This window comes from Toxotes jaculatrix, chromosome 16, assembly GCF_017976425.1.
Source record: "Toxotes jaculatrix isolate fToxJac2 chromosome 16, fToxJac2.pri, whole genome shotgun sequence".
Lineage (NCBI taxonomy): Eukaryota > Metazoa > Chordata > Actinopteri > Toxotidae > Toxotes > Toxotes jaculatrix.
In genome coordinates, this window is record NC_054409.1 from 10,429,047 (window position 1) to 10,442,699 (window position 13,653).

At 38.9% G+C, this 13,653-nt stretch overlaps 1 protein-coding gene across 4 annotated transcripts in view; it reads left to right on the forward strand.

The window, feature by feature from the left end:
- The window catches only part of lpar1 (lysophosphatidic acid receptor 1), a 31,747-nt gene extending 19,510 nt beyond the window's left edge, over positions 1-12,237 (forward strand). For 3 of the 4 annotated variants that reach the window (XM_041058887.1, XM_041058888.1, XM_041058889.1), the window contains exons 3-4: positions 7,806-8,084; positions 9,245-12,237. In XM_041058887.1, the coding sequence (XP_040914821.1) occupies positions 7,806-8,084; positions 9,245-9,348 (383 nt within the window). In that variant the 3' untranslated portion in view covers positions 9,349-12,237. The remainder of the gene's footprint in view (positions 1-7,805; positions 8,085-9,244) is intronic. The other variant, XM_041058890.1, reaches the window with a different exon arrangement.
- Positions 12,238-13,653: the final 1,416 nt, after the last annotated feature.

A 13,653-nucleotide genomic window follows, 5' to 3' on the forward strand; every position in this document is an offset into this window, starting at 1 on the left:
CAACGAGTCAACGGCTCTGTCAAATTAACCATGGATGCTGTGTGAGTGCCTGTGTGTCAGGTGGTGACTCATGTAGGGGGATTCTGTGAATGATTTGATTATCTTAAAGCTCATGGCGTTGTATGTGGTCGCATCGTCAGACAGTGCGGAGCGCCAAGACATACCATCGCCCAAACACATGCAAACAGATGGCCTAAAGCTGAATTACACTTGTTTCTAAATCACTATGGTATAACCATTCAGTGTTAAACCCAACCAGTCACTGATGTTTATATCTAGATATCAGAACAGATATCCCCCCCACGAACACACACATTTCTGTCTCTCTCTGCTGCTACAATTCTTCTCTGTGTCTTCTAGAAGACTGGTAGCAGAACCAATCAGAGCTAACTATGAGCCAAACCCTCCAATCTAAAGTCAGCATGGAAACATGACTGGTATGCAGCTTGCAATATCACCTGTTTTCCGTGTGTTTGAGTGTGTGTGTGTATGTGTAAAGCTCTTAATGCCAGAAATGACTGTTCACAGAGCAGCTTTTCTAATCACTCACAGTGGCAGCATCTGTCCTTACGAATCCTGTTTCAGCAGCATCAGTTGTTACTTTCTGGCAAACTCTTCAGTGTCCTTAAACATGTATCAGTGAATGCTTCCAGGGTGTGGACCCAAAACATATTTTACTTACTCTTACAGCTTTTCTTGTTTCTCAGAAACATAGTAAGCTTGTATTTGTAAGCCCACGTTAAAGATCTTAAGTTTAATCTAGTATTATCCAGATCAACTCTGCTTGGATCAAACTGGATGCTTGGCATGGATCAGCAACAGCTCTGGAAATGAATTTGAGTTTGAGAGTGTGTCAGTGCATATTTGCCTTTTAATATAAATGGCAGAAGTTATTGGTTTCTTGGGGGAGATATTCTTTTTCAGGTATATAGCCATATTGTCAAAAACTGGTTTGAACTTGTAATCCTTAAGATTTGTGCCCTTGTTGATTTTATGGATTTTATGTGTAATATTCAGGTTAATATTACAGCAAACACTCATTGAGCAACTCTATGGTCAGGAATACAAAAGAGGAGCAGTGCAGCCAAACAAAGTTATGCTGTTTTAATAATGATAATGATGAATTTATGATGTTTAATAATGATATCAGTCAAATATCATTGCAAACACCATCTGATTTCATGCTGGTCACAGGGCATGGTTGGAGGTGAGCAGCCCTTCACTTGCAGCTCTTCATCTAACATGTCACTGTGGCTGCTCCTTCTTGTTTCATTACTCGCTGCAAAAAATGAAAACTGATCTGCTGAAGAAAGAAAAATGTTGACAGTGTTTTGTGGAGGCATATTTGATGTCACACAGGAAAACCACTAGTTCACTCCTATTAAATGAGATAAAATTACTTAAGGATCTCTCTGTTTGCACCACATATATATTGATGTTTATTTTAGGTCAATAATTAAGGTTATTTTTTACCCATATATATGATATTTGTATAGTATTTGTTTATATATTTGCTGATATGAGTTGATGAAGTTTATATTTCCTGTTATACTGTATTTGCTGTTTGTGCTATGTCTTAGACAAATGTATCGACTGTAAAATTTCCCTTTCAGTACAGATCTTAGTTACAATTATTTAAACAAAAACAAATTTGAGGTGTCCTTAAACCAAAAAGGGTTATCTTTATGTTGTTTGGTTATCTTTAAAACAGAATATATTGTTTTTAGATTTTTATTTATTTATTTATTTTTAATTCTCTGTGACGTCTACTGGTCTTGGTGATGGGGTGTATGTGACTGTGTGTTTGGTTCTAGTTCTTGTACAGAATGATAGAGATGTTTCTAATCAGAAAACATCTGCCTGAAGCAACAATTTGGTGGCACCAAATGAAAGCTAGCAGATGAAAAAAAAAATGTAGCTTAATTTATTAACAGAACAGAATAGGAGCAGACTGGTGCTATTTTAGAGCTGAATCAAATAAAACAGGGACCTAAGTGCCGCTTTAAATCAGCTTTTAGGAAATTAGATTTAGAATTTGATGGTGACTGGCACGACTGTGGCTGACAATCTGGATTCTGTCTGAACCGTAATAGAACACTACAGTATTAAGATGCATTGTTTTTACAAACAAAAACACATTAGTGCCATTTCAAAGAACATACTGTACTTCCAAACGCGCGTTTCTCTAACCATTAGCTCACTGTGTACACCATAAGCCTCTTTAACAATAACTGTAAACACTCAGCTACTGAATGCCAACTTTTATCTGATCTTCATTGTGTGTATTTGTGAGATGTGCTGATGTGGAAACAGGGGAAGAGGAAAAAGAAATCCCTCAGTGGACTACTGGGAAGCTACTGGGCCATTTGAGAAATATACATAATGGTTTCTGCCCACTAATTTATATTACTGGGATCATGGTTATGACCACAAATGATGGTTGGGTTAGAAAAATAATAGAGATAAACAGAGGGAGAGATACAGGAGAAGGGTGATGATGGGAGTAGAGAGGAAGACAGGTTGCAGAAAGAAGGCATGACCACATGGAGACAAAGAAAAGAGAGATGAGTGAAGGAGAGGAAGTGAAAAAAGTGGAGAGACTGAGACAAGACACACAAGAAGGACCTGAAAAAATGAGAGGATGTAGGAAGGGAGAGGGGGAGAGAGACAGGAAACCAGCAAGAGAAAAACAGACAGAGAGAGATGCAGATAGAGAGATTAATGAGAAGAAAGGGAGTGAGAGACACAGAAGAATGAGAACAGTAATTTAATATTGGGTGTTTATTCATTTTTAAGGCCCTGAGAGAATTGCACATTAGTGGAAACCTAAGCCGACATGAAGATGTGAGAAATAATAGTAAGACATGAAAATCCGAGATAGCAGAACGTGAAGCTCCATAATGAGTTAAGCATGTTACTACATGTGGAATACATCAGCACAATGCAGAGACTCTCAGAGGTGTGAGACACAGCTTTATAAGGATCAGAGACTTAAAGGAGCATTCCAAAGGTTTTGAAGAGTTATATATATATAATTATTTCTTGATACACAGAAGTATTGACATTACTAACCATTTCTGATACAACTCTAAAAGTTATCAGTATACTGTGGCAAACAAATTACAGATTGTATTTGTGTGTGTGTGTGTGTGTGTGTGTGTGTGTGTGTGTGTGTGTGTGTGTGTGTGTGTGTGTGTGAAATATTTTTCCTGAAAAGTGAAGTCTTCTGGTCATTCAGTAACAATTGTTCTCTCTCAGAAGTAGCGTGACCTTCTAGATGCACTGTAAAACCTCTCATAGAGGAGGGTGGGGCAGAGTCCTGCACAGTTCCAGTTATGCGGACAGCTAACTGCCCCACATCCACTCAGTATTCTCTCAAATCTGGACTTTACCAGTTTATGATATATCCAAAACCCGAGCTGTGCCTGTAATCACATAGGCTCAGAGTTGGCCTCTGCTGTCAAGAGCATAGGTCAAAGCTTGGAGTGCAGTGTTTTAAAGGGGCACACTGTGGCTCAGGAAAATAAATAGATGATAAATTAGATTTTAAAAAATGTGGCTACCTGCTGCAGAAGAAGAAGCAGTTTACATCCCATCTCCACTTAACCATGGATTTTTGTCAACCAGGACTATGACCTTTCCCTAACCTTTGCAAATAAGTTTCATGCCTAATTCCTTATAAATTTCGTATGTCATAGTAAAAAACAAAAAGTCAGAAGACCAGAAAAAAAACAATTCTTGCAACTGATTAAGCACTAATGTACAGAACAGATGCCATAATGTTTACTGGGATGGATTACACTTCTTGAGCATTTTTCATCTCTCTCTGCAAGTTACTTTTCCAAGCAGAGCCAAATATGTGGAAACTGACGGCGGCATAAAATGTGGTCATTCAAGAGAAAATGTCATTTCTAGTTTAAGGGCTAAACACGCAAAACCACCAGCATGATCCTCTGAGCCGTTTAGCCTTGTGTTTATGTAATTCTGTGCTGCGCTACATGCAACTACAGTGTCAGAAAAAATGAAAAACAATGTCACAGACATCTTAATGATGACAACTGGAAGAAACACAACACGTCAGCCATTAGAGCAATGTCTTTCATGACAGATACAAAGTTAAATTAGGAAAGAAATCCATGTTCGCCAATCTGAAGGAGAGGGTGGTGTGCAGAGACAGGAAAAAAAACGGAAAAATCTTTGCTCATGACTATGAGCAAAGATTTTTCAGTTTTTTTCATGTCGTGATTATAAATCTGATTGCAAGGCTAAGCATGCTGGGATGGAACAGACAGTTTTTGTGAGGGCTTTCTCAACACCACTAAATGTTTTAGTGTGCATGAGTGCTCCTCCATCTGTCATTGTGCCGTGTATAATTATGTAAGTGAGTGTTTGCGTGTGTTTGCGTCTGCACATGTGAGTGTTTACCCTCGTCTACCCTCAGTTTTGCATGTGTGTGTTTGTGGGACTGTGGGGTTCATTGCCATAGTCTGGTCTCCATTATTTCCTTATTTTTGTTCCCAGAGCCTTCTCTTCCCATTCTTATGGAAACCCATTTCCACCAGGAATAGAAAAAAAAAGAAGATGAACATTTGGAATAAAAAAAAAAGGACCACTTTTGTATAAACATATGGAATGGAATGTCCAAATAATATTACAAGTAAAAACTAAGTCATGATTATGAAATATTGTACTTTTATAATAAGATAAACTTTTTGACATCAAGCTTGTCTTTTTTGGATAGTCCTTCACCTATAGGTAATAAGAGATTGGTCATATATTGGATTCTTGTTTTGATTTGTTGAAATGTGTTGCAGAGCATCTTAGTCTATGCTCTCAACAAGGTCAAATCACTGTGTAGCTGAAGATTATCCTTTAAAACTTCCATAGATGTCTCATGCTTCTGTGTAATTCCGAACTGTATCAAGGCCTGGAAAGCTTCTAAGTAGTTTTCCATACATTTCCAAAGTTTCCAGTCCCGCTCCAGAGTCTTGTTTATTTACTTTCCTCCACTGATTTTCCATTTCTCCTGTCCTGTCCTTTTTCTTCCATGTGGCATTTTCAAGTGGTGACTAGGCAAAAGGTTTCACTTAAGTCTGCCAAAAACAACGCATTTGTTTCTTCCGTAAACAAAAACACTGGTTTACCCTCTGTGAACCTGGTGTGGCAGTAATGCTGCTCCCTGTGGTCATTGTAAACCATTTTTTGGGGGGGCAATGTAAAGAGGTAATTTCGAGATGAAGGGTGTAACGCAAGCAACTACATACCCCTGGATTCAGAGAGGAAATGAAAGAATTCAAGAGTGAAACCTCTCAGGTCATAGCTTCACATAAAGACTGTTTTCTTCCTCATTCTGTGGGAAAATTGTGTGAAAGAAAAAATATAAAAACTCAGGGACTATTGTGTTTTAGTTTGTTAATTTTGAAGCCTTGTGTGGATAAGAATATACTTATGTGTTTAGGGTAAATTTCATGACCATATTATGTTTCCTGTGTTGCTGAAGGAAAGAAACATGGTCACAGAACACAGTCATGTTTTTTTTCTTTTGTGCTGAGTCTTGTCCCTTCCATAGTAAGATATTTCACTGAGAGACAAATAGTTCAGATAGTTTCTCCGCTGGGCTGCGAACCGTTTCAGAAATTTATCTAACTCTGGAGAGTCTGCCTGCATAGCTGGGAAGTGAGGTCAAGCCTTTCTCTGCAGCTGCCGCCTGCAAAACACTAACAGATAACAGGCCTGCCTGTCAGTATTGTCTCTCCCTCTCTGGTCTCTGCTTGCCTAATTTCTCATCAAGACTTTTTGTTTTACCGTCTCAAGAGTGTAATGTCCTACAGTTGTCTTGTAGTTAGGACAAATAGCAACTGCTGTCTCAATTCACAAAGCTTGAACCTAATGAGTCAATGACCCCCCCCCCCCCCCCCCCCCCCCTCCACTGTGCTAACAGGCTTCATCTAATCAGAGAAATAATGATGCACTGTGTTCACCCAGATGAGGTTAGAAGGTTACAGATATGATGATGGAATACTGAAGATAGGGCTGTAAAAATGATGTAGAGGTCAGTCGTTTCTGTTTCTGTAGATGTTTCTTGTTAAAGGGGATGTTATGATGGAGGATGTTGATAATTGAGTGTTTGTGACAGAGAGGCTGCTTAAGCTGATTTCCGGAGACGTCAGGAATCCCATACTCTTAGTTTTGGAGCAAACATTTTTTTTTCATCAGATGATAAAAAATGTTTAATAAATTACATATTTCCCTGTATAAAACTTTCTACCTTTTCCCATATATCTTCCATCATATAAGCATCTAGAAAAAATGGGAAGTTCATATTGTGTGGTGAAAGTAAATGGGAGACATGTCTGTACAAGTTCCCATTCATCCAGGTCATAGTTAATGCACAGAATGCAGCTAATGGAATGATGTTATACAAGATCCATTTAAATTAATTTTATGGTTTTTCTATGCACGAATTTGAGTATAGTTTTGACTTACAAGACAGTCTGTATTTTTTTATTTTTTTATTTCTGGGGCTCCCTAATTGGTAACCTAATGCACCCACAATGACAAGCTTCTTGAAAACACTGTAAAACTAAAGTACATTGTTCTCACAATATGTCATTTTAAAAGTTTTACATGTGGTTATAGAGTGGCATGGTTGTTTTTGTTCTGGAGATGGATGGTGGTGTGGTTGTGAAGTGATGGAAATGTGGTTGTAGAGTGTTTTTTGTTTGTGTCAAAACAGACCAAAAAGAACCAACTCTGGCTCCAAGACAATGTGGCTTCACCTATAGTATTTGTTCAGTCCTCCTGGCCCTACATTTTCAGGGCCCGAGTCTAAGACCCATTTTGTTTTGTCATTTTGTGTTGTTGTTGTTTTTTTTTTTTTGTTTTTTTTATCTTTGCTTTTGTATTGTTTACCAGAGTGAGGAATCACAAGGAGATATCTGCCAGATTCAGACACAGTGTGAGTCAGCAAAATTCAGGTCTGACTCAAAACCAGGTTCATGTTCAAATATTGAATCATGAGTCATCAAAAGTTTCCAGATCCAGAAAGTCCAGGACCTAGTACTGAAATGTCATAGGATGAAAATACAACTTAGAGATTTGATGAAATGCAGTATGTTAAATTCAAGAGTGAAGATCACATCACATCAGATTATTGTTACAGTTGTGTAACTGCACAATCAACCCAAGCTTTTCATAAGGTTAATGAAGAGGCACAGGAAACAATGACTGTGGGTATGTGCAAACGTGAGCTCGTTTCACTAATAACAAATAGTAATTACGTGTGCAAAGACAGGAAAAAATGAAAGTCATCACAAAGGCAAAAAAAAAAGGCTAACTAAACCAACATTCTGTCTCTGTTTATACATCAAAACCTGTAGCAAGCCACTTACTCCCACGCCAAACACTGTGTTCCTTTGATTTAGATGCATCTCAAAGAATCCAATTCAGCTACAAATATGGAAGTATTTCACATTTCCTGTTCAGGATAACCGGGGTTGTTTAAAAACGATGAAATATTTGACGTGAACAGCTGCTCTTGAGATTTGTGGTGGGTTATGTACTCCATGTAGAACTTGCTTTTGGCTAGAAAAATACAGTTACAGAATGCATTTACAAGAATCCTGGAGGTGTCTGATCATCCAACTACTCTCTGAAATCTATGAGCTTCTTGGTGTAATGGAAAGAAACTATGGACTCAGAACAGCCTCATAACTAATAAATGACAGAGGTGAAAAGTGCATTTAGATTTGATATATCTGGAAAAAGAGCGCCAGTTTGAACTCTTTGTTTTGCTGTCTTTGTAGGTGCCTTCATTGTCTGCTGGACACCCGGCCTGGTCATTCTCCTCCTCGACGTCTTCTGCGCCAGCTGCAATGTCCTAACCTACGAAAAGTTCTTCCTGCTTCTCGCTGAGTTCAACTCAGCCATGAACCCCATCATCTACTCCTACCGTGACAAGGAGATGAGCGCCACCTTCAGGCAGATCCTGTGCTGCCAGCGGCAGGAGAATGTCAACGGAACAGCGGCGGAGGGATCTGACCGGTCGGCGTCGTCTATCAACCACACGGTGCTCAGTGGCAGCGGTATGCACCATCACCACCACCACCACCACCACCACAACGAACACTCAGTAGTATAAAGGAGGGCTGGATATCATGTAGATTAATCCAGCAGCTTGAAGGGGTTAATCTCTTTTGGAAATGATGACTGATAAAGGGTAAATGGAGGTATGGGAAGGTCAAGAGGGACTGTGAACATGAGATGAACTAAAGACAGTAATGTGATGAATGTGAGAATGAAAATTAGGCAGACGGAGAGGATTTGATGATGGGCTGGGTGAGATTACAGTGAAGACAAGAATGGCAATTATGAAGATGAAATGTCTTTCTCTGCGTGGAGAAAGAACACAGGAGTAGCCTGACCTTCAAGGACTCTGATAGGCTGTTAGTATTTTTGTTTAGTTGTTTATTATTTTCTGTTTGTGTTAAATATGTTGTTACGGGCAATGCTGATATGAACTATTTAAAAGTAATCTGTGAAATGAAGGAAATGCCAGTATAACCCATCCTCTTTCTCCAGTCTTCTCTAACTTTGTATCCGGTAGTCATGGATTTCATTATGGGTTACATCCACCTGAGGTTAAAATCATATCAGTGTCAGAACCCAGACTTAGAACACATTTTTTTTTCTTTTTCAATTACGTTTAGGAGAAAAGACTTCTGTGGAAATTCAAACCAACACACGCCATTTCATGCTTTTGACATGTAACTGAATGTTAACACAAGCTAACTCCAGCAGCTTTAACTTTAAAACGACCTTGTGCAGACTCAAGGTCAGTTGTCGTGATAGTGTTTGGACTGACTTCCAGAGTTTAAAAATGTTCAAACTCTAGACACCAAAGTGACACCTTAATACATTTTCCAGCCAATGCTGATAAAATGAGTAACTATGTAAATATCAACATGTTTAGTGACTTACCAAAACACCGCAGTGCTGTTCTACTTAGTATGGATTCAGCCCAGTGTTAAAGAAACCCGGGCCCCTGTCCTTTTCCACATTAGGTTCATCACTCATCTTTAAATGGCAAGTGATTTTATAAACTAAAGACTACAGGGGACTTATCATTCTACTGACCACCCTCTCTTACTAAAAAGCCTTTGTGAATGCATCCCATCAGTTTCTTTTTAAATACCTGTGGTTTCCAAGATCTGCGACAAGCCCTGAGTTGTTTATTCTCTCTTAGGAATTAAAGACAAGTTGTTCCAGGGATCTCACCGAAAAGAGGAGGAGGATGTTTGCAGTTTCAGTGCAGGCTCTGTGCCACAGTGTTATGCGGAGACAAAGTGAAGGTCATATCTGGTGAGCGTTAACAGACTTTCAGATTATGACATGAAATGTGCTGAGTTGTCCGCCTCTCATGGCTTTATCAAGTGCCCCTGTGTCCATGAAGCTGACAGAGAAAAGGGGGGAGGAAGTTAAGTTGAATATGAAACAATTGTCAGTGGTTATGTGAAATTTCCCCCTGGTGGTTCTAAAACTGAAAATTACTGTAAACTACAAATGATTTTGAAAAAAAAAAGTTAAAAAAAAAGATATATTTAGAAGATAAAATGGTTGTTCATAACCGCCTGCCATGAAACTGTAGTTTGCAAAGTCCATTTTGCCACGAATGATACAGCAGCTGATATAAACAATTTTGGCTGCAAACACTGACCTGCTCGATTTACAGCCAGCTGTCCTGAACGGAAGACACTGACGACGTGGATGCATTAATCTGTGTCACTACATGAAGTTAAACCCAGCGGGCCGAGCCAAAGAAAAGACTGAAATGCCTATTTTTGAATTCAGTTTGCAATTGATCAAATCCACCCATTGCTTTTATCTTTTCTGACAGAATTTGGGAAAATCTCCCATTTTAGAATATCCTCAAGTGCTTTTCTTTTAGTGACACAGGAACTACAGTACAGCAGTCCAATAGGTGTGTGTGGCTTCACCAAACACTTGCAGGCAGTTTTGTTGTGATTGTTACTGATGATATGAGGTAATACACATACTCATCCAGAATACATTGTGTTTGGTTTATGTCACCATAATAGATGGTTGGGGTTAGGATAATGTTGTTGATGTTTACCTTAACATCTTTATGAAATGTTTACCACACGACAGCATTGAGCATTTTTGATAGTCAATTCTTATTTAAAGGTCTACTGACAGCAATGACATGTTACAGTTTACTCTTATGGTAGTACTCAAGGCCTTTAGGGTGTTTTTCTTAATGAATGAACTTAGCAAGACGTGAGCCGCAGTTGAGCCAATGCAGTGTTGAATAGTGTTATGTTATTTCCACAAGTGAACTCCCTGACTTCTGCCATTGACTTGTGATTCCTCGCCAGTTGAAAGTCAGTGTGGTGATTCTATGACGTGCTTTGTTAAAAACTGCCAGCTGAACATTTTGTCATGACTTAAATCAAAACACTTTTTGGCCAGAATACACAGACAGAGCTCCCAACAGCTGACAGCAAAGTGAGAATCGTGGCCAAACATACAGTCAAATGTTTTCCAGGAAGCAAGCTGTTTGTCAGGGATTTAAACAGCAGTGCTAACGTGAAGTCAGCCGGTATTCTTAACTGTCAGCGTTGCCCAAACAGAAGTTTTTTTTAAGGCAGGAATCTTTTCCAAAAGTTTGGTTTTCTTATGTTTACCCTTTGCGAGTTTGTCCACCTTTCATTTCTGTTAACTTCACAAGAGGCCTCACACGAAAAGTGGCAGTAGGAGAGCCACTCGTTGTTTTACCGACCGAACTTTGTCGATCTAGGACTCTGGACCCAGCCTTTCTTGTTTGACATTCACTGTAACCATTTTTTCTAAGTATTGATTCAGGTTTTATAGCAAACCAACTAAACTTTCTGTCTTTGTATGTCTTTGTTTACCAGTGAGTCACTCTTTGTATACCATTGTAAGTATATGTGTACAGTATGTATGTATATAAAATATATTATTCAAAGTTAATCACCAAAGGGAAAGTGTTTTTGTGTCTGTAAATTTAACTGTTATACTCTGTCCAAATGTACTGTAGGATGTTGTTTTTTTAATGTCATGAGCTCTTTGTATTATGACCCTAAATAATGAACTTCTTGAAACTTCTTGTAGACACAATTACAGCTATTAACTTGTTTGTGAGCCAGAACTTGATATCTATGTGTGCAGTGCCTTCCAGTTCTCCTCCATAAGGAGTAACTTAACACCAGGCTGAAAAGTAGTGTTTTTACTGCCCTCTCTGGTTTCCAGCCTGTTTCACCTCTGACCACACCCAGCAGTGATTTCACAGTATCCTGGAGTACACTTGTACATCACTGCAGCAACGTGAGAAGTGAAACCACTGATGGTCAGCGAAGCCAAGATTTTCACATGGTGTTAATCTACTCTTTAAGTCTGTGTGTTGCTAACACCATTGTCTTACATTTGCCTCAGTGTTGGAGCGATATTTCACTTTTGAAGAGTTTTCAGTAGAAAGCACGATTTTCTAAATAATAACGATTTAGAAAAGGCTCAAAAAAATGTCAAATAAGTACAAACTCATGAATGAATTAGTATTATGATAAATTATGGGTCAAAACAGTTTTAAATCCTCAGATGTGGAGGACAAAAATAGAGATGTAATTGTTGATCTTTTTTAATTTTATGTATGTTTTTTTGGGTTTTTTTTTTCATCAAAGAGACATAATGTTTGGAGTCAGCAGAAAACAAAGAAATTCAACAGAACACTATGACAAACCATTTTATATACAACATGTTTATCCACGCAGTCCACTGCCAGTGTCTTGATGTGTGCTAATCCATGATGGTCTCCCAGATTAGTATCTGATGTTTGCCGCTTGCTTCAAGTTATCCAAATTGACGCAGGTGGTTTGAGTTGCATTTTCATCACGTCACGTTATTTTATACCAAACATTACTGTTGATCCCAAAGAGTAAACATAGAATGATAATATTTACATTATTAGGACCAATGAGTGGTCTTCCAAGCTGTATGGCTGAAAGATTTTGTTCAGAGCTTTAAAATGCTGTAAAAAAAAAAAAAAAATTCAACCTCAGATTGAACACCATGTACCAGTAGTTTGTAGAAAGTAATTGTGACGCATACTATCTATACTGTAGGGGCCAATATCAATGAATGTCCAGCCAGAGTCATAGTGTTGATATCCCAGCAACAATAAAAACGTGAGAAAAGTCTGAATTGTTGTGGGTTTTTTTATGTGAAATTTGGCTTTGGTGAAATTAAAGCAGTTAAAATTGTTTCAAAAATACTTAAACTCCAACTTTATTGTACTGACAGTATCAAGGTCTCATTTTATCTAACATGCTTAGCCTTGCCGTGGTTGCTCTTTTCTGTTATCCCACTGTGTTTTTGTTTCCATGACATCCAAAAAGTCAGTAACAGGAAAACAGCGGAACACACAGGGTCACAGACAGACACAGACCGATAATGCATGCTTCATGACGTGCTGGGTTTCTTGTTAGACCTAATAATAATCCATAGACCTTGGGTCTCTTGACACATTTTGGACAGTCTGGACTGATATCTGTGTGTACCATGTGTTTATATCTCATAAGAGGAACATGTTTTTTTACAGTCTGACTGTTTTGTGTAGTTGTGTAGATTTAGAGGTTAGAAAACATTCAGTGAATTAGTCCTCAACACTCAGAGCATTCATTGAATTTGTGGCCCCTTTGGAATGAAGACCGGCCCACCTCTGAGTGCAACTGGTCCAGCACCAAATGGCAGACAGTAAAAGGTGGCAGCTAGCTGGTCAGCACAGTGGAGCGTTTAGCAGCTGAGAGAGTCATTTCCTTCGGGAGTTGGAGGAGACAAGACAGATGAAAAATGTGCTGAAACTCGCTGTAATGTAAAAGTTGAGGGGAGCTCCAGATCCAGGTGATAATTCTCTGCAGGTTCGTCGCCATGAGCAACACCAATTGTACTGACATTGTTTTCACGTTTTCATTTGATGCATTTTTATTCATTTTTATTCTAAACATATAAATCATGGCTGCTTTAACAAGTAACTTAAACAATACCTCTGGTATGTGAGTGTTTTATTTTTGATAAAATAACACACTAAATTCATGGTGCCGTTGAACTGCCATTTAGCGCCAAAAAAAAAAAAATTTGATGTGACATGAAGCAGATGCTACATTAAGTACAAGTGTGGTGTGTGTGTGTATGTTTAAGGCTACTAGAAGAGTAGTGATGGTCACTATTTGTCGTGTGTGACTGCAACAAGTAGCAGTCTCCGCAACAGCAGCCAAATGTTTTTATAGGAAAGAATACTGTGTGTGCGTGTGTGTGTGTGCGTGTGCGTGTGTGTGTGTGTGCATGCACATACTGTTATATTTATTGTTCCACAGGTTTTGAGTGCTAGCCTCCAGTTGACTGATATATATCTCCCTGTTTCCTGTTACTCCCTGAATGGGCCAATCAGAGCCAGTACAGCCACATAGGAAATTCCGCTGTTGCGTCGCTGAGTGAAGGGGATGTCACATTCTCATCCCACCATGGTTTGCTGTCTGACAAATACGTCCCCGTGGTCGAATGTCCTACTGCGTGTGTGGCAGATAGGTTAACGTCAATGAATGGACAGAATCAGCAGTC